General features: G+C 37.4%; 1 protein-coding gene across 1 annotated transcript in view; it reads left to right on the plus strand.

Annotated features, from left to right (window-relative positions):
* ARHGAP42 (Rho GTPase activating protein 42) overlaps positions 1 to 22,776 on the plus strand; it is a 392,107-nt gene that overhangs the window by 229,424 nt on the left and 139,907 nt on the right. Inside the window, exon 4 of the mRNA XM_007938080.1 lies at positions 19,983 to 20,054. Within this exon, the coding sequence (XP_007936271.1) occupies positions 19,983 to 20,054 (72 nt within the window). The remainder of the gene's footprint in view (positions 1 to 19,982; positions 20,055 to 22,776) is intronic.

Raw genomic sequence — 22,776 nt, forward strand, 5'->3', positions numbered from 1 at the left:
TTTTAATATATCTGAATGTGTGGGCCAGGTATGCTTATGTTATAAGCTTAGCACCACTGGGTAACTATCCAGCTATCTCCAGGTTGGTGGAATAACTGGGGGAAATGTGGATGTAGGTGGCTCTGTCATGAGGAGGAGCTGCAGTTGGGATGAGGAGGTGTTGTCTACTGTCTGTTGTTGACCCTGGAGTGCAGGTGCTATTGTTGGTGCTCATCTGCTAGGTAAGGTGGTCAGTCCAGTGGATATGACAGACTAGTGGAGAGTTAATATCTTCCTCCTGTTGGGTGGGGCAAGAAAAAAATGGAGAAGAAGAGGATAGAAAAGAGGAAAAAGAAAGAATAAAAATAAAAGGTAAAGAATGGAGAAAAAAGAGAGGGTGAGTAAGATGAAAAATCAGTGAAAATCCAAGAAGAAGGAGAAAAATAAAAGGAAGATAAGGAAACTGAAGATGAGAGACTTTTGTAGTTATGGTCAGCCAGCAGCCCTGGGAACAGCAGTGGTGGAAATCACTGATTCACCAGAGCGTGTGCCCACAAAGGGGAAAAGAACCTGGAGTGAGTGTTCACCTCCAAGAAAGAAGGCTTCAGGTGCATGTCTCTTGTGCTTTGTGTGAGAAAGATCAGCCAGTGATACAGGTGCAGGAACGGATAGCTGCAGACCCTGGGTCTGTCTGAGTAGGTTTCTGAGGATGGCGTTCAGCCAACAATCAAAAACCTGGTAGCTTGAAGCCATCAACTACCCCACAGGAGAAAGATGAGTTCTATGTAGTGATCCACAATCCACACCCCAGGAAGCAGTTGCACTCAGTCTCAAAAAAGTGTTGCTATGAATTGAATTTGATGGGATAGCAGTGAATCTGGTTTGGTTTACTAATGATGAGTTCACTTTTTACTTTTCACTTGTTCCTCCTCACTCCATAGCCTCTTGTGCCACTGGAAGTCTGACTTGCTTCCAGGTAGGTTCCTTTCCCAGCTCCCATATGACTTTAGGTCACTGTGAAATCCTCCTAATCTATCCACACTGGATCTTTATTGCTATGTGTATTCTTTGAATTTTTTTTTTCCTCTCCATTCACCTCTGTGTTTGTGATAGGTACTCTTTGGCTGGTCACAGCTTCTTTTCTCTCCCCAGTCACTTATCTCACTCTGTCTCCCTTTCCAGTCTGCATTCAGTCTAATAGTTTATCTTCTCATTAGATGCTCAGAATTCCAGGATCATCATTTATATCTGTTTCACTTGATTTTCCTGGGACTCTGTTTTAGAGGGATTGAGCAGGTTATGTTAGCAGAATACCATCTTGTCTCCACCATGCTATTTGATTTCTTTTTGAAATATAAAATGTAAGTACCAAAAGAGCATGTTTGTGTTCTGCAATAAATATTGCCTGGAAAAAAAAATGTTTGATTTACAGGTATTAACTAATGAATTATAACCTAATGGATGAGATATTGTAAATGAAATCATTAGGATCATCTAGTTTTGAGTTAAAAGCACTTGATTTGTCATTAATTTTAAGTTCTTCTCACCTGAAAAGTTATGAAGTATAGTTATTTGTGTGTAACTTCCAGTTAGACAGTAACCTTTATTATGTGTGTGGTTTAATAACACACTACAATAAAATGAAAGTCTCCTTAAGGGTAACCAAAGATGTAGAATTTTCTGAAAATAAATTTTAGCCAATTCACAGCTTGACCTAGACTTGTCCTTGTTTTAACTCTTTTGCTCAAGTGCTCTAACTGTAACACAATAATGTAATTTGTTACCTTGGTTAATGCAGATAGTGTGCTGCCTAGTTGACAAGCTCAAAAATCATAAGAAGCTGAGTTTTTGATCCTTCGTTTTTCCAAGTTTACTTCTAAGCCTAATTGAATATTTGGCACAGGGTAGCAAGGCATCTTTCAATGATAAGACAGCAGTCCATTGCTTATTCATCCCTAATAAATATCTTTGAATAGGTTTTTTTTTTTTTTTTTTGCCAAATAATATTTAGCATCTCTGTTCTTACTGCTTATCTCCAAAGTAGTAACTAGAGTCAACAAAGAAACAAAGTAAGTTCCAGAAGCTAATCTAACCATTTTAAAAGAAGAAAGGAAATTTAATTTACCTTTTGTTTGTATATGCAGTGAAAACATGTAACCTGACATACCCAAACAGAAGGTAGTCTACATTCGTATTACCCGTTATAATCCTGTTTCTCCAAAAGTTATGAAGCTAATTGTGGCCAGTTTGATTTCAGCTCAGAGTAACCCCATGTCTCTCAGAGTAGAACTTCACTCTGTAGGGTTTTCAGTGGCTGATTTTTCAGAAGTAAATCTTCAAACCTTCCTTCCAAGGCACCTCTGGGTGTCTTTGAAACTCCAACCTTTAAGTCAGCAGCAGCGCACATGGACAGTTTGCTCTGCCCAGGGGTTCCAGTAGAGACCGTGGATGAACTTTATACTGAAATCCATTCACTTCAGTTTTTCCTGTCTTCAGTGAGTCATCAGAATACCTCAAAGAGAGCCATTATATGCGTGATTGGACTGTTGTTTGAGATTAAAATGGCATATGAATAAGAATATACCATTTCATTTATGAAGTCCAGTATTTTCCAGTGTATCAGCACTTCAGTTTATTTTGGCCTTGGCTATTCTCTACCTTCCTCTCTTCCAATTCCTGCCCCGTCCACAATTCCTCAAAACCAATAGGCTCGTATCAGGGAATGTTTTTTGGTCAATAACTGTCTATGCTTCAGATAATGCTTTAGGGACTGGAGGATACAAAATTGAAAACTGGAGGCAGAGACCTTCTTCAAGAAAGTCATCTGGTCAAGAAGACAGACTTGTATAATATGATCTGCAGAGTTCTGTAATCTACTATGGTAGTTGTATGATTAGTATCCCATGGGGCCCTTAAAATTTAAACTGATGAGAATATTAAGGAAGGCTTAAGGGAGAGGTGACATTTGAACTGAGGTTTAATGGAAAATAAGAGGTGTTTAGTTAGAGAATGGAACAAGAGAAGGATAATTATGGAAAAGGTCACAGTGTATTTAGGGCTTATAAGGCTTATAAGTAGTGTTATATGGTAGAAGAGCTGACATCCCATGAAGAAGTGGTACAAGAAAAGGTTATTAGAAGGATGCAAACAAAAAAGAAAAAAAAAAAAACTCATTGTCATTGAGTCAATTCTGACTCGTAGTGACCCCATCGAGTTTCCAAGGCTGTAAATCTTTACAGAAGTAGATTGCCCCATCTTCCTTTCATGGAGTGGCTGGTGGGTTTGAACCACTGACCTTCTGGGTAGCAACCAAATGCGTTATCCACTACACCACCAGAGTTCGTTCAGAAAGATGCAAGCAGCCATTTTATTAAGGTTTTAGGATCTTGGACTAAGGCAAGCTCTTTTATATTGAAAGTTATAGACAGGTGCAAAAGGTCAGAAGTGGCATACCACCCCACCCCCACCCCATTTTTCCCCTGAGTTAAATATAATGTTATCAGCTTTGTGGAAAGTTAAACCTGGCTGCGTTCTGAAACTGGGTTCTGAGAGATGTGTGAGGGGAATGTTCCTGTAATCCTGGAGAGATGTAATGGGAAAGATACTAAGGCCATGGGAGAGCAGGGATTGGATGTGGAAAATAAAGGAAAGGCCATACTCTAGGATTATTGGTAACAGGTTGAATTTGGTAGCATTCACTGTGCAAGAAGACAAATCAGGAGTAGTGGAGAAATGGTGACACCTGTATTGGGGGTGCATTTTAGAGGTTCCTGTGGAAGTAGAACAAACTATTGGCTTTATAGATAGGGAACTCAGCAGAAATGTCTATGTTGGAGACAAAATTTGTAAGTCATTATTTCAAGTGATATTTGAACCTGTGAAATGCATTAGTTTACCCAGGGGTAGAGTGTAGAGTTTTCTCTTATCTGGAAGATAAGTGTATGTGAGTTAAGTTTGTATTTTCCTCTTTTACACTGAAAGAGAATTCTTGAAGATAATCTGGGTCAAAAGGCTATCAAAGATTAGCTAAGATGCAACTAGATGATCCCATGAAGACATAAACAACATGGGCTGGGTGGAAGCTTTAGGCTAAGGGATGCTAATTCATAGTCTCATTTCTTTATTTAGTATAGAAGGCTATTTTCTTTTGATGGTAGTAATAAACAGTTCATTTTTTAAATATATTCCTGAATTATCTGAAAAGATGCAGTTTCTCCATCCAACATTTTCTACCATGTAATCTTTTTAAAATTATTTAAAATATATCTTTACCAATCATTGAAATTGTCAGTGATTTCATTCTACTTGGATCAACAACCAATATACATGGAAGCAGCTAGTCAAGCAGTCAAATGATGAATTGCATTGAGCAAATCTGTGCAACCAATCTTTTTAAAGCTTTAACAAGTAGAAATGTCACTTTGATGATTAAAGTATACTTTGATCAAGCCCTGGTCTTTTCCATCATCTCATATGCCTGCAAAAGTGGACAGTGACAAAGACAGACAGGACTTGATGCTTTCAAACTGTGTGATATTGGAGTGCCAGAAAAACAAACAAATCACTCTTAGAAAAAAATACAACCAGAATGCTCCTTAAAAGTGAGGATGGAAAGAATTTGACTAGCTTGCTGTGAACATAGCATCAGGCAGAAACAATCGCTAGACAAGGAAATCATTGTTAGTAGAGGTTTACGAAAATGAAAGAAACTCTGAATGAGATGGATTGATATGACTGCAACACGATCAAGAAGATGGCACAGTATCAGAAAACGTTTTGTTCTGTTATATATAAGGTCACCATGAGTTAATGCCAACTTGACAGCAACTAACAACAACAACATATCTTAACCACAGTCACACACTTGAATGTGTTAGGACATTACTAAGATCAGAAGTCTACAAACCGGATGTGACTCTCAGCAGTAGATGTGATGGGAATTAAATTATTGTCAGGATGTTGTTTTTGGGGACCAGAGTTACGTTGATACAGGTTAGAGTGTTACAGCTAGCAATAGCCTCCTACCTGTGTAAACTAGGCATATGAGGAGCTAAATTTCTTTTGGGTGAAATATAGTAAATGTCTCTTAACTTCTCAGGAGAAATTTTAAAAAAAAAAAAAGAGGAGGGAACCAAGAGAATTTGTTTCTTGACACCTTTTCATAATCATGTAGGATGATTTGGATATCTCATAGTAAGGTATAGTAATTCTTTGCATCATATAAGGTTGTGTACATCATCATGAACATACCAGACCCTGAATATCTCAGGCTGTCTGCCACTTTCAGGAAGGAAAATACTTTTCAAGCTTCATTTTTTTTGTAGAACAATCTTTTATAGTCCTTTTAGCCAGTTCTGTGAACTGAAAGTAATTCAAGCCATGGCCTGAGGGTAAGACCAAAAGAGAAAGAGGTCAGATGTTGATGATTTATTAAATGATTTTTTTTGTGGGGGGGACGTCCTCTTCACAGATAAGGAAAAAGGTACCAGTTTTTTATGTTGCATGTCACGTGTTGTAAAGAGAATTTCTCTAATATTGACATATCACTCATGCTTCCATATGATATAAGACCTCACAGAAAGGTCTGAAAGAGGTTCTTTACTTCATTGAGTAGGAAAGGTTTTTGACAATTGTACAGTGTGGAAAACCAGCCCATAGTTTATGACCAGATCTAGATTTGGAAAAAACCACAGACAAGAGTTATAACATATGGAACTGATTTGGGAAGTAATTCTTAGCTATGACTAAGAGCCTGTACTCAAGTGCCTGGGAAAGTTTAAAAGAAAATCTTTGCAAAATAAATCATATCTCTTGTTTGCTAAATTGCAGGACTGAGATAACTTTTGGGTGCTCATGGGCTTTTGTAATTGTGTACTAAAGCTCTAAAGTTTTCTCTCTTTATTAGTTTTTTTCTGGTTTTATTTTTAACAACACTGTGATTCAATTTGCTGGTTTATTCAATTAAAGAATTATTTATTTCAAGATTATTCTCTCTTCTTTCCACTCCCAGAAATCCTTAAAATATTCATATGCATGTAGACAATCAAGGGATAGTTTATAATAAAGATATACTGTGTGTGCATGCTAGCTTCTGGTGCTTTTTTTTTTTAACTGTACAAGTTCTAATTACAATGTTTCTTGTGTTTATTTATATCAAGATAGTATGTGACATAAACATCCTGAATAAGTGTTGTGCCAGGGAAATGAACTAGGAAAAGGCAGTAGTACTACTATAGTTACATTACTGAAATACCTTTTTTTTCTCATTTCCCAGATTTTAATTGGGTGGAATTATATGGGGAAATGCTCTTAATTTAATCATTGTAGTGCTCTCTTCCATAACTTCTCTGTAGCCATGCTGATTCTTACCTCATCATTTTATCACTGGGCTTTTCATCAGCCAGGAAAAGTCATTATTATTTTTTCATCTTGACCTTTTATTATACATAAATATGGCATCAGTGAGATAGTGAAACTGTGTTCGGGAAATGATGAAACGGTGCTTGTCATTTTTTTTTTTTTTTTTTTTAAAAAGGTTTGCAATAGGAAAATAAATCCACATTTCAAAGTTTAGAATTAGAAAATAATGAAAATAATATGTTATCTCATCCCTCAGCTCCTTTTTATTTTTTTATTTTTTTGCAGAGTATGAGGGGGAAAGGTACTATCCATACTCTAATTTTTTATAACTTCATTTTGGGATAATACTTACTTTTGCTTCTGTAACGTGTTCTTTGTTATCTGAGAAGTGGTATAATGTGGCATAATGCAGTGGTTAGGAGTATGGAGTCAGACTGCCTAGGTTTAACCTGGGCTCTGCCACCTGCTAGTTGTGACCTCTGGCAAATTACTTAGCCTCTTTGAATCCTAGTTTCCTTGTCTATAAAATGTGAATAATGATAGTACCTTCCTCATAGAGTTGTTCTAAACATTAAAACAGAAGTCTCCTGATCCAGAGTAAATGCACAATTATTATTTTTATCAATGCTCTCTAGAATCCATTTCCCCACTTTCTTGATGGGAGTGACCTGTTAGCATTTCCCCTGAGTGCTTATTAGGCCTGTTATTCTGTTACTCCCCATCAGCCCCTTTCTTGGTTTCCATCTAAATCCTTGCAGATTTCCATGTGTCTTGGCATCAATCTTCTCCTAGGTCTAGGAGGTTTTTAGCACAGGGACTTCAGGTCCGAAGGATGCACTCCACTCCTGACTCTTCTTTCTTGGTGGTAGTCACTGCTCATTTCTCTCTTGTAAGATGAAAAGTATGACTCAAGCAAGCATATGACTTGAGTGAAGTTGGTGACTTGAGTAAGGGTAAGACCTGAGTTGCATCCTCTTGTAAGGCTGACTCAAGATACTACCCACTGTAATACTGCCTCATTAATATATAAAGGTTAAGATTTACAACACATATCACAAAATTGAAGACAATTACATCAGATCACAAAATGAAGAATCACCACACAATATTGGGAACCATGGCCTAGGTAAGTTGACACAAATTTTTTGGGAAAAAAATTCAACCTATGACAAGGTCATACCAGTGTACATTGTGTGCTAAACCCAATCACTTCTGAGTTATAAAAAGACCAGAATAATACAAACACACATACACACACAAACAGGAAGAGAGATGACATGCGAGGATTGTCTACAAGCAAAGGAATGGCAGTAGTTATGAAAACTAAGAAAGAGGCTTACAGAAGGAATAAGCACAGTAATTACCCTGATTTGGATATTTAGCCTCCAGAATGGTGAAGGAATAAATTTCTGTTCTTTAAAGTCACTACTTGTGGTATTTCTATCACAGCAGCACTAAGTCACTGTGACTACTGCTACCCCCTGAATATGAACACTCCTATGCTAACGAGATATTGAAAGGAGAAAAGGACCTTTCCACAGAGGCAGCAAAGAGAAAAAGCCTTCCCTTAGAGCTACTGCTCTAATTTCAGCTTCTGAACTGTGTGAAAATAAATTTCTGTTTGTTAAAGCCATCCATTTATGGTATTGTTGTTATAGTAGTACTCAAAAACTCCCTCCCGTCAAGTTGATTCAACTCATAAAGACCCCTCCTTGAGTTTCCGAGGCAGTATCTCTACGGAAGCAGATTGCCCAATCTTCCTTCCAAGGAGTGGCTGGTGGGTTTGAACATCCAGCCTTCTGGTTAGCAGTCAAATGCCTTAGACACTATGCCACCAGAGCTCCCATAGAAGCTGTAGGAGGATGACTTTTTAATTGATTGATTGATTATAGTACATTCAATAGCAATATGTAATTTCATTACATTAGATTCAATCTGAGTTAATTATATTATATTACATTATGAAAGGTAATTCATTCTATACAAAATCAGCTGATCTAATCATATGCACCTGCTGTGTAACAGCAATGTGTTAGGCTGGGTTCTCTAGAGAAGCAAAATCAGTAAAGCTTATAGAGAGAGAAAGAGAAATTTATCTTAGGAAAATGGCTCACACTTATAGAAGCTGGCAAGTCCCAAGTTCTTGGATTATACTTCAAGCTGGAGGCTTTTCCCGACTCACGCAGCTGCAGGGGCTGACGAGCTCAAGGTTGGCAGGCAGTATACTGGCTATTGACTCCAGCAAATGATGAATCCAAGATCTCCAGGCCGAATGGTGGATTGTTTGCTCCTGGACAGTTTTAAGCAACAAAACAGTGTCCTGATCCACAGAAGAAGAGAGTCTCTTTTCTCAGGATGTCCACAAATATACTAGAAACAGGCCACACCCCTAGAGAAACTCCCCTTCAATGGATTGGCTGTTCAAAACATGTACATCTGATCCCATCATGGGAACAACCCACATCACAATTGCTCAAAACACACAGAATCATGGTCCAGCCAATTTGACACACAGCTCCAACAATCCCAAGCACCTAGACTAATGTTTGGCCAAACCACTGAGAACCATAGCCCAGCCAAGTTGACACATAAAATTAGCTGTCACAAGTGATGATAGGGGAAAAGTTTTGGACATCTCACATGATATTAACAAATACATGAACATCACTATAATCTAAGAGCAATAGCACCAAAGTTACACATGTTCAGCAAATCTTTGGATTTCCTGAGAATGTTCAAAGGAAGTGGAATGAGTAAAGTACCACTACCAATATCCTTGAAGCACTTTGTTGTTGTTGTTGTTGTTAAGTGCCGTCGAGTCGTTTCTAACTCATAGCGACCCCATGCACAGCAGAACAAAACACTGCCCTATCCCGCGCCAGCCCCACAATCCCTGCTATACTTGAGCTCATCATTGCAGCCACCGTATCAATCCATCTCGTTGAAGGCCTCCCCCTCTTTCGTCGACTCTCCACCCTACCAAGCATGACATCCTTCTCCAGGGAATGGTCCCTTCTAACAACATGACCAAAATAGCTGAGACGAAGTCTGGCCATTCTTGCTTCCAAGGAGCATTCTGGCTGCACTTCCTCCAGGACAGATCTGTTAGTTCTTTTAGCAGTCCATGGTACTTTCAGCATTCTTCACCAGCACCACAACTCAAAAGCATCAACTGTTCTTCGGTCTTCCTTATTCATTGTCCAGCTCTCACATGCATACGAGGTGATTGGAAATATCATGGCTTGTGTCAGGCACACCTTAGTCCTCAAGGAGATGTCCTTGCTTCTCAGCACTTGAAACAGTTCCTTCGCAGTTGACTTTCCCAATGCTACACATCGTCTAATGTCCTGACTGCTCCTTCCGTAGGCATCGATTGTAGAACCAAACAACGTGAATTCCTTGACAACCTCAATCTTCTCTCCATTTATTGTGATGCTGCTCATTGGTCCAGTTGTGAGGATTTTTGTTTTCTTTAGATTGAGACATAACCATGGTTTAAAATCAAGAAGGGAGTGCGTCAGGGTTGTATCCTTTCTCCACACTTATTCAATCTATATGCTGAGCAAATAATCTGAGAAGCTGGACTGTATGAAGAAAAACGTGGTATCAGGATTGGAGGAAGAATCATTAACAACCTGAGATATGCAGATGATACAACTTTGCTTGCTGAAAGTGAGGATGACTTAGGGCACCTACTGATGAAGGTTGAAGAATACAGTCTGCAGTATGGATTACATCTCAAGGCTTTTATCCCCTTTCTCCTGCTCTTCTGGCCTGCTACTCTGGCGTCCCTGCGTTGTCTCTCCTCACCTGTAAGCCTGGGGCTGACTGCAGTTGAAGCACTTGGGAACTGTAATTTGAAGAGTTTTTACTTAGACACAAGAGTGATTATTTAACTTGTTGCAGAGAAATAATAGGGTTGGAGCAATGAATATCCCATTGAAAACACAGGCTCCAAAGGGTATAACTTCAATGTCTTGTTTGTGGGACCTTTGAGTTAATTCAGTCATGTGTTCTATAAAAGTACTTTCCTAAAAATATGCCTTTTTGGTAAAAATTGAAAAAAAAAGTAGTTGCTAAATTTAATGTATGTGCAGGATATTTAGAGAATTATTTTAAGAAGCTATTAGGATGTCAATTCTAATTTGACCTTTCACATATCTTGTTATTTATAGCTGACAAGCAGTTTGACCTTCTTTTTTCTGATTTTTTTTTCACTTGGATTATTTTAGACTTAAAGTAGTAATCAAAATGTCAATAAGTAGACACAAATTTGTGAAAAGGCAATGCATAGTGGTCACATCTGGTGTTTAAAAGATATTCTGCACAATGCTTAAATGCTTTAAATATATTCTCAGTTTAACCTCTCATTAGACATTCTGGATTGGGGGAAAACAAAAAGAATAAAGCAAAAATAGGTTAGAAATAACAATAGGAAAGTTAAGATAAATATTTTAGCCTGTTTGGTACAAATAACTCAGTATTCAGAGAATTTCATTTGATACAACCTAGAGTTATGACATTATTAGATCACAGTGGATTGTATGGAAGTTTTTTCAACTCATTCCCCTCTTCTCTACTTTCTCTGCTGCTTTCTTTGAAAATGGTCAATTCCTTCTTGGTTCAATGGTTTTCCATCTTCCACCTTTTGAGTAGGAGCTCTGGTAGTGTAGTGCCTAAGGCATTTGACTGCTAACCAGAAGCCTGGCAGTTCAAACTCACCAGCCACTCCTCAGAAGGAGGGTTGGACAATCTTCTTCCATAGTGATACTGCCTCAGAAACCCAAGGAGGGGTTGCTATGAGTTGGATCCAACTCAAGGGCAAAATAACAAACTTTAATATGAGTTATATTTGGAAGGAGTCATAAGCTCCTAGTTAGCCCTAGTAACCACTTCTATTCATCAGTGTGGGCTAGTGAAATTTCATTCGGTTACACTGAATATCTAGCAGCAATCTCTGAAGTCATCTTTAAAAATGATGTGTAGGTACATTGCAGCAGATTTACTTACAAGAATGAGTTTAATAAGGAAGCAACTCATATTTTGTGTCTGTTAAATTCTTATGATCATTAGACATAAAGTATAAATTTTGTCTTTGAAAACAGACAATGAAGTAAAAGCTGTATTGTCATCTTCATTATATGGAAAGAAAATGGAAATTTAGAGAGTGTTTGAATAACTTGAGCAAGATCGCATAGTGGTCAGTGTAGAAACCAAGAATTAAGTATAATCTAGTGCACTGTTCTGGAGAGTATACTATTTTTAGTTATTTTTGAAAATAAAAGAAGGGATTCATATAGCAACTTTCTCCAAAAACTTAACTTTCTTTTCCCTATGTACTTCTATAACAAAAGTAATGTTACTAAAAGTAAATATGAAATTCATGTGAAAGTTGGATGTAATCAGTCAAGATCCAATGAGGGTGGGTTTCATAATGGAACATTGACTTAATAAGTAGAATTGAAGCATTCTGATATTCAAGTAGCAGTTGGCATTCAAGCAGGAATTAAATGGATGATTGCTGTAGCCATGTAGACTTACAAAGCACTGCTTTTGTTATTGTTCTTTTTTTAAAATAGATGAAGATGTGATTTTTCAAAGCAATTTGCTCACTTTAAATAATATAAAGTGAAATGCCTTTAATCTTTGACTTCTGATCACATATTATGTGAAAGTCCCATCACATGCCCATCCTTCATGGTTCATGGGAGTCCTGGTTTAGAAGTGCTGACCCAGAGAAGAACTAGCTGTAGATAGTTAACTTGACCAGTATTGGAGAATATGAGCCCCAGGCTAGTCCTACCCCTTGTCAGAGCTTTTTCCTGGAAGCTGTTGTGTAGGGAAGAATGGAACAGGGATTGGGACAAGACGTAAGAGAGATACTTGCCTGTAACCCCAATTTAGAACTCTGATTTTCTTAATTGTGAATATCAATGGGGAAATAATCTATTCTTGCTAAGGAAACTATTTACACATGTCCTCTGTACTGATAATATTTGATTCACTCATTCTTGCTTCCTTTGTGATTTTTCCACACAGATTAACACTATTGACATCACAGTAGAAATTATATTTGCCATGAGCATTACCATTGCTCATTGTTGTAAACAGAGTATTCTCTTGTAGCTATCTCAAACAGTTACTTTAGTTTGCACTGTAGAATATCCTTAAATCTTCACATCTAAACTTTGGTTGTTTTAGTTCTATGGAAATTTGAGATAAAGAGCTGTAGTTGTTCTTACCTCCTGGTGTTATCTATTAAGTTGCCAGATAATGAGGACACTGCCTTGGAAACCCAAGGAGGGATCGCTATGAGTCAGTAGACTCGAAGGCACATAACAACAACAACAACAACAACAACAACAACAACAATCACTTAGTAGTGATGAATTGCATCTAGCACCAACAACTAGATTATAACCAAACCTGGGAAGGGAAGACAGAGCACAATTCTCCTTTTAGATTTCTTTTATTCCATTTCAGCTCACTCTATTTACTAAACAAGTTGTGGTTAGGTTCTCAATACTGAAAACAAACATTAGAAATTCTTATCAGCTAGAATTTGAAAATTCAGCTATAGAAAATAATTCATGTACATTTAAAGAAAAATAAAACCAAATGTATTTGAAGTATCATTCTTCTAACCACATAAAAGCATTTCTAGCCATTACTTTTGAGTGATTTATGAGCACTCCCTTGTGGCTGTATATTACAATCACTTGAGATAGCAAAAGAGAAACAATAGGAGACATAATTGCCTGGATTAATGTAATATGTCCACAGTTAAAATGTGTCTACTTGCTAAATGTAGCATTGTAAAGCATTCATTGTCCAATATCGAATTTGCTTCTCTGCTACTGAAAATAAGTGAAATCATAGGTAATTATTTTTGAATTTTAAATATGGACTTCTTTTGAGTTATCTCTGGCCCATAGCGAACTTCAGTACAACAGAACGAAACACTGCCTGGTCTTGTACCAGCCTCACAATCTCTACTATACCTGAGCCCATTGCTGCAGCCACCGCATCAATCCATCTTGTTGCAGGCCTTCCCCTTTTTCATTGACTCTCCATTTTACCAATCATGACGTCCTTCTCCAGGGAATGGTCCCTTCTGACAACATGACAAAATTTGGTGAGATGAAGTCTGGCCATTCTCGCTTCCAAGGAGCATTTCAGCTACACTTCTTCCAGGACAGCTTTGTTAGTTCTTTTAGCAGTCATCTATAAAAATATATTATTTAAACCCAAGATCTAGGTGATGGCTAATCATTATAAAATAATCAATAAGTTAATTGTGTCAATTACAAAAATAAGTCATTTTCAAAAATGTGTATTATCATCAATAATATTGATGGAGAATATTAAAATTACTTTTATAGTTTTCCTAAAACATGTTAGTAAGGTACAGAGTCACAGATTCCAAAAATATTATATTATGGAATCTTGAATTTCCTAAACTCTGTGAGTTTATTTTTTTTTACCCCAGGTATTACCTTCTGGAAGGAATATCATCAATCCTCTTGTGTAAATTTGGGGAGAAAGAGGTCCACTTGAGCCAATATTGCATTTCTGTGTTGTTGTTGTTGTTATGTGCCGTCGAGTCGGACCTGACTCATAGTGACCTCTCCTTGTGTTTCCGAGGCAGTATCACTACGGAAGTAGATTGCCCAACCTTCCTTCCAAGGAGTGGCTGGTGGGTTTGAACCACCAGCCTTCTGGTTAACAGTCAAGTGCCTTAGGCACTAGGCTATAACTGTAATTCACAGTTCTAGTGAGAACTCCCTACCATTTCTTATGTTGTTTTCCTTTGACATGCAGTAGCAACAACTATATTAATCCTACCAAACTTTTAACACATTCTGTATTCCACACTAGGAATGTTTCAGAATGGAAAAATTTTATCCATATGATCAACCAGTGTATAGAAATGAAAGTCACACATTCCCTGAGGGTTGTACAAAGATGCGGTCAGAAGTAGCAGAGTCAGGTTGTAAATCCACCTAGTGCCTTTGAGTGTTGGCATTTCTATTTTGATCTCTGACTTTAAATTCACGGATCATGAACAGCATCCACTGACTGTTCACAAAAGAGGCATCATATTTCACATCTGAAACCGCACATATGTTGTGATGATTTATGTTAAAAAAAAAAAAAAATAGACTTATGGTTATCCACTACTGTTAGTTCCCTGGATGGGTACAGTCCTGTTAGATTAATTTGGATGTCCATTTCTAGGTGAGTAACTACATTCTCAATCATTTTGAGAAACTCTCAAACGCTTAGGAGAGTTGGGATCACATGTTGTTGTTGTTGTTATGTGCCGTCAAGTTGGACTTGACTCATAGCAACCCCTCCTTGGGTTTCCGAGGCAGTATCACTACGGAAGTAGATTGCCCCATCTTCCTTCCGAGGAGTGGCTGGTGCGTTTGAGCCACCCGCCTTCTGGTTAGCAGTCAAATACCTTAGGCACTATGCTACCAGAGCTCCTTAGGATCACATAGTAGACAGTCAATTTTTTGACGAAGGTAACATTGAGAACCTGCCAAATGTCAAGCCTTTGATATTACTGTTTTTTAAGTGTGTATTTCTCCTTTAATTTTCATAAATACCTTAAGAGGTATAGGGAGGAAGACATTGAGTCTCAGCAACTGCTGAGATTCAAACAGCTGGGTCTGCCTACCTTTAATGTTTGTATTTTAATACAATCCAGATCATGTTCAGATTTTCAACCTCAATACTCATATAAAACTGGCTTTAATCTCCATATTGTGAAGAGCTTAGCATAACGTTTGGCACTTAGTAAACACTCAACAAATCATATCTATTGTTACCTCTGTCACACATAGGTTTTTCTCCCTTTTTCATACTTTCTGTTTAATACTGTCTGTGTGCCACTTCTTATTTATTTATTTGATATCTTCAGTTTTGCATTAAGAGAATGAGAGTAGGAAAACAGAGAGTGTGAGAGAGATATCAAATAAAAAAAACAAAAGAAAAATTAACCAATAGACACCAAAGAAGTAGAGGTAGGAAATAACACTTGACCTGTAGAGTGGTAGTTAATTACTCATTTGGTTTGTCATATCCTCAGATATTTGCTTTCTTTTATAATAGTCACAGGCGGTTTTGTCAGATTTTAAACACCGAATATGGGTGCTGATGTTTTAGTATATGGCATGGTCCATCTTCCCCCTTTCCTTCTCAATGAAAAAACACTGTTTCATTCATATGATGAATTCTGCCTTATTGAGATGTTTTCTTTTTTGGCCAAACTAGGTCTTTGAATCTTCCTATGGCTTCCAACTTAATAGGTCTAAAATGAAATTTATCGTCTTTCTTTCTGCTTTACCAAATGCACTCCCCATCTCATTTACCCCGTTTCTGACTGTGGTGCCATGGTCCCAGTGTCTCAGTCAGAAACCTTAGCATCACCTTTGATTCCTCTCCATCTCTCTAACTAAGCCATCAGTGGATTCTTTCATCTCTTCCAGTGAATTGCCCTCTGGAATTCCCTGCTACTCATGTCAGCACTGCAAGCACTTGATTCTGGCTCCTTATCACTTTTAGACTTGAATTCCTGCCCCAGCCACTGAACAGGCCAAAGCTGCCTAGATACCTTCATTCTCAAACAATCCTATATGCTAGTGACTAAGCAAAACAAATTTTTAAGACATTATTTCTTTATATAGGTCAGCAGTAACTCTGTATTCAGGCTTTTTTGCCTAGGTTTATAACTCTGCCTCTTCTTACTTATTTCTATCAAGTTTCCTAATTGTAACAATGTACACCCTTTACTTTTATTCAACCATATTAATAATGATAATATATAAAAGTTATATGGAGCCTACTATGTGCGAGACACTGTTTTACATGCTTCACTTTCATTACAGTATTTCCATTTTAGAAAAGTTAACTGAGGGCCAGTAACTTGCTTAACTCACTATCATTACTGGTGCTTGAGTGTTTAATAAATGCTTTATTTGCACCACATAAGCCTTCCAAATACCATGCTAAGTTAGCCCTTTATCTTTATTCATGAAGTTCTCTATTCAGTTCCTAGAATAGTCTTTCTCTTCCCTGTATCCAAATTGCGTCAACCCTACAAATACTGCCTTGTTTCATTTAAAAAACCAAACTCATTGCTATTTAGTTGATTCTGAGTCATAGTGACCCCATAGGCCAGAGTAGAGCTACTCCGTAGGGGTGAATCTTTATATAAGCAGACCACCACATCTTTCTCTCATGGTGCGGCTAGTGGGTTCAAACTGCTGACCTTTTGCTTAGCAACCATGTGCTTAACCACAGACCCACCAGGACTCCTTGACTCATTTGTTGGTTGTTGTTGTTAGTTTAATATTCTTAAAATCCTAGTCTATTTACAAAGAATAATGTTTTATTTTTCGTATTTTAATTTTTTTGTAATTTGGGTGAAAGTTTACAGACCAAATTCATCTTCCATACAGCAGTTCATACACATTTTGTTTCATGACATTGACTACAATCCTCACAATCTAAGAGTTCTCTTCCCACTTCCTCCCTATAGTTACCTCTTCCCTGTGTCCTTCTTTCCTGTGCATTCCTGCCCACTGAGATATCTCCCTGTACAAATACTACCCTTCTGTTCTCCCATGATTGGTCATTCTAAAGAGTATATCTATCTGGTATAAATGTTTACCGTTTGTGCCTGTTGCCTGTCTGTTGTTTGGCTGGAAGCCATAAGCGTGAGTTCAGTTCCAGACCTGAAGGGTAACTGGAGGCTATCAAGGGTCTCACCAGGGTCTATCAGACCAGTAAGCCTGGTCTTTTTGATGAATGTGAATTTTGTTCCACATTGTTTTCCCACTCTATCCAGGATCACCTACCCTGATTCCTTTCTGAGTGGTTGTCTGTGGTAGCCAGGCACCATCTAGTTCTTCTAGTCTCATGGTCATATCAGCTGAGGCTCACATGGTCCACTAGTCCCTTGAACTAGTGTTTCCATGTGTTCTTGGTTTTCTTCATTCTTCTTTGCTCTGGAAAAGGATATAGCCATGGTTGCATTTAGCTGGCCACTTGCAAGCTTTTAAACCCCAGTCGCTACTCACCAAAGTAAGATTTAGAACAATGTTTTTGTGTAGTATGTTATGCCAGTTGAGCTTGATGTCCTCTGCAACCATGGTCCCGAGCAACTACTCATTCTATCAGCATGGTTGAGTGTGCCTAAGAAATTATCATAACTTTGTCCCCTATTAATTCTATTTATAGGGACATTCTTATAGCATATACAAAAGAGAGTAATGCTTCATAATACATAGTGGGTACTATAAATACCTAGTTATTGGATATGGAAGAGCCCAGGCCTTATATCTCTCTGGACTTCTATGGAAAATACTTACTCACAATGTACACATAGATACATTTCAATCCAAAAGGTAATAAAATAGTTTTAGGTATAAAAATGTATTAGGTAACTACAGAATAAGATTCATAATCCATATCTGGAAATATTAAAACTATCATATTTGAGCATGTACTATATGCATGTACTATATGTAAGGAGGAGCTCTGGTAGCATAGTGGCTAAAGCACTTGACTGCTAACCAGAAGGCTGGTGGTTCAAACCCACCAGCCACTCCTCGGAAGGAAGGTTGGGCAATCCTACTTCCGTAGTGATACTGCCTCGGAAACCCAAGGAGGGGTCGCTATGAGTCGGGGCCGACTCGACGGCACATAACAACAACAACAACAAATATGTAAGGCAGTGAGTTAAACATTTCACATTCATTATCGTAGTCCTTAGAGCCAACTTGTTAAGTAGATGATGAAGCTAACACTCAGAATGATTAAATAACAGCTGATAAGCAGCAAAACACTGTTTAAACCCAGGTACTCTTGACTCTAAATAGACTTACTCAAGCACTATACAACATTTTATTTTGTTCAATTTCATTATTGCTGGAGGTTTCACCACTTAAGAAATACTTTCCTGTGTAAGGTCACTAACTTTAAATGTGTTGATCATGCATGTGAAACACTTATCATTGTTTCTAGCCTAAAGTAAACATTCAGTAATGTTAGCCTTTATAGTTGCTATTCCTTCAAATTACACTAATGTATCTATGATACTGTCTTTCACCTGTATGCAAATTTACCTTTAAAGCCTGAATCAGCTATTTATTACCTCTGTAAAATCTGGATGGATATATATGTGTACATATGCTTAGGGTTTCAAGAGGGCAAAGAGGATTTAGAGAGTGAGATTAAAAGGGAGCTCCTTACTACTGTTTCCACTCATGTTTCTTCAGTGAAGACATCTGCACAGTGTTATCTGTAGACATGCCCGTCTGAGCTCACACATGGGAATTAGGTGATGGATGTCAGAGATATCTACACCTGGCCCCCAATGTCTTTGAATGGATTTTGAGTATTGATCTACTTTTTATGTTTTCTTAGCACAGGCTTTCAGATCTTCTTTTCAAGATATGTCATCTCATTATTCTGCAGATTGGTCAATGGCAGTATCATAGGCAGCATTAACACTCTAGTTTTTATTTTTATATATATACTATCATAACCACTCCTCAGAAGGAAAATTGGGCAATTTACTTCTGTAGAGATACCACCTCAAAAACCCAAGGAGGGGTCACTATGAGTTGCAATCGATTCAATGACAGAGTTTGTTTTTTGGTTATATGATCATTGTGCACTTAGAATATGGAGCTTAGTAAATAACACCTGACTAGAGACTAAACAAGGAGCTGTGGTGGCATAGTGTCTAAGGCATTTGACTGCTAACCAGAAAGTTGCCAGTTCAAACCCACCAGCCACTCTGTGGAAGGAAGATGGGTCTATCTATTTCCATAAGATTTACCCCTTTGGAAACCCATTGGGGGTCGCTATGAGTCAGAATTGATATGATGACAGTGAGTTTGTATTTTTTGGAGACTGATGCCTAAGGCATTTGACTGCTAAGCAGAATGCTGGCAGTTCAAACCCACCAGCCACTCTTCAGAAGGAAGGTTAGGCAATAAACTTCCGTAGAGATACCGCCTCGGAAACCCAAGGGGGGTCGCTATGAGTTGGATCCGACTCGATGGCAATGAGTTTGGTTTTTCTTTTTTTTTCTTTGTTGGAATATTATGAGAATATCTGGGCAAATCCAGAGTGCAAGGAATCTAATAAAATGAGGGAAAATTAGCCTCATTTTATTTGTAGCTAAAGTTATAACTGTCTAATGGTAGAATGGGAGAGCTTCTATATGCTTGGGTGTTAAAATGATGCTTGAACTGGTAACATTATACCTGTGTAATTTAAGGTATCAGTTACCTGTTGATTAGTGAAATCTTAGAATAAAAATTTAAATATTCAATATAAAATTTAACTATGTATATTTGTTTTCATGTTACTCATATTATTTCACATTCCTCTTTGGATCAAATGACATAATATGTGAAAGCTACTTAATTGAAATTATGTTTTCTTAGCACAGGCTTTTAAAATGTAAGCACACTATACAAAATATAAGGTCTTTTAATTTCATTTTATGGGAGCAAACAATAAGAAGTATACATGTTAAATGAGTTGAATATGGGAATCATCTCTTTTCAGTACTGTTTACATGAAACTAAACAAATTTCAATGCATATTCATTTTATTTTCAGATTCAAAATGCTAATGATGTATTAATTGCACCACTTGAGAAATTTCGAAAAGAACAGATAGGTGCAGCAAAAGTAAGTGTCATGTTTCATTATTTTTCTCATATATTTCTGATCCTTAGAAGTGACTTAATTTCAGATGTTAACGTATTTGAAATTAGAATGACCTTTTAAACTATTCTGGATATCCGTTTTAACTTTTTGCACAGAGCCTGATACAAAGACTGGAATTTTTTAAAACATAATAGATATTATTCTTCTGCTGAATAGAGAGTCAGGATGCTATAAATGAGTTCTTCCTGCCCCAACAGTGTGGCAAATTACCTATTTTAAAAAGAGGATAAAAGTATAGGAAAAAATGTGCTGAGCTTTTTGTTCTTAATAACTATATAAAATAAAAAGTGGGTGCAGGGTATATTGAAAATTCATACTTAGATTATTCTTTGTATTTTTTGTTATTAATTTAAATATTATTGTGGAAAAACTTTAAATGTGTGCCATAAAGCTTTCTTTTGTGATAGTGCTTAATTGATCATATTCCAATCAAGATTTCCCTGAGCCTAATAATTTACTTACACTCTCTTTCTTAGATCCATGTTTTACTCACCTGCTCAGCATCATGTAAGCACACAAGACTTAGAGATTCCAAAACAGAGCTCATCATTTTCCATTCCTGTTTTGTTTTCCATTTATTTAATGGCATGCTCTTCACTCATTCAAACAGTGCTGTCCATTCTACTCAAGAATCATTTCTTCTTCTTTCCTCCTTAACTTCTGTCTGAAATAGGGAAATAACCTACTAATTGATCTCCACACCCCCATCCTAATCTCTTTAGTAAATTTTTGCTCTTTTTGATGACGTCACTCTTTAAGTGAAGAAACCTTCAATGGCTCTCCTTAAAACACAATTCATTGCTGACAACGAAAGCTCTCCACAGCTTGTCCATTACTATATTTCAGTGTCTCTCCACCAGGCACCATAGTCTGTTCACCAGTGTCTACAATATATAGATACTGACTCTGTATCTTTATCTTTGCCCAAAGTTTTCCCTGTGCCTGGATATTTCTTACTCTCCACTTGTTGAAGTCTTGCTAGTTCTCTATGACATATTTAAATATCCCTGCACCAGAAAAAAAGTCTTTCTTATACAGGCTTTTTAGTATAGCCATTTCCTTTCCAGAACTGTTTGTGTATTTTTTTTCCTTCTAATACAATCTATTACTACTTATACTTATTGCTTGCAGAAAGCTATCACAGCCTGCCTTGAATTAGAGTTTTATGTGCATGCCTCCACCAATTATGAGTAATTATTAGGTCAGAAACTAAATGAGAACCTTTTTGTGTTAATCAATTCAGCAAATGTTTACTGATATCATGCTTTGTTTGGCCATATGTGGCTACCATGGTGTTAGATAAGGTGAAGGGATACAATGTAAACAAGACAGACATGATTCCTTGCACTTACATCCCTTATTATCTTTTGTGGCAAACAGACACTGAAGTAATTACAAATGCACTGAGGGTTGTGATGCAAAAATGCAGGATGCTTTGAGAACATGTAATTGATGGACCTGACCTTGTCTGGAGAATCAGGAAACGCCTTCTGGAGGAAGTATTGCTTAAGCAGAGACATAAATGATGAGAAAGAAATAGCTGGGAATGGAGATTAGAGGTAGGAAGGGAGGAATATTCCAAAAGAGGAAACAAAATGGGTTTACGACCACTATGGGCAGGAGGGTAGGAGGAAGTCTTTCAGAGCATTTTAAAGGAAAGAGGTCCAATATGTTTAGAATATTGAATGCCAGTGGGGTAGGGGCCACATGCACAGCTTTATGAAGAGTTCACAGTATTTTATTACTTATCCTAAAGTCATTTATAACCCATTAAAAAGTCATATGCAAGGGAGTGCTTTGTATGTATATTTTTAAATATTTCTCTGACTGCCATATCATTCATGGATTAAAGGAACCACACTACCTGTCAACCTGTTGGAGGCAGGAATTGGTAGTGGCTTTAGAGGAGTTTCTAGCTGGTGTGAACAGTTGATGTTCTTGTCTGCTAACTAAAAGATTGGAGGTTGGATTCCACCCATAGGCACCTTGGGAGAAAGGCTTGGCAATGTTCTTGTGAAAAATCAGCCATAGAAAGCGTTATGGAAAAATCAGCCATAGAAAGAGTTAGTTCTACTCTGACACAGTGGATTCACTGTAAGTCAGAAGTGACTCAATAGCAACTGGTTTTTAGGCTCAGAAAGTGACAGTGGCTTGGGGATAAGGGGACATATATTAGAACTATTTCAGAGATAAAATGGAAAAATAGGAAATAAGTTACTTATGTGAAGGGAAGAATGGGAAGATTTCAGGGATGATCCTGAGCCTTCCAAGACCATAACTGGGTGGTTGTTGGAAGTACTTATCAAGATAGACATTTATATTTGAACGGCAAAGATGGTGAGTTTAGTTCTAGACACATTGAATTTGCGGTTTTTCTGAGAAATTCAAGTAGAGTTAGCCTGTGTATTCAGATTTGAATTAGAATTATTATCCTCTAGGTGTTAAGGAGCCCTAGTGGTGCAGTGGTTAAAGTGCTTGGCTGTTAACCAGAAGGTTGATCATTTGAACCCTCCAGCCACTGCACAGGAGAAAGATGTGGAAGGTTGTTTCCATAAAGATATGTAGCCTTGGAAACCTTGTGGGGCAGTTCCACCTCTTCTGAATAGAGTTTCAATGAGTCAGAATAGACACAACCACAATGTTTTTATTTATGTGTATATATATATATATATATATATATATA

This window comes from Orycteropus afer, unplaced genomic scaffold (assembly GCF_000298275.1).
Source record: "Orycteropus afer afer isolate SDZICR_OR568_19922 unplaced genomic scaffold, OryAfe1.0 scaffold00047, whole genome shotgun sequence".
NCBI lineage: Eukaryota > Metazoa > Chordata > Mammalia > Tubulidentata > Orycteropodidae > Orycteropus > Orycteropus afer.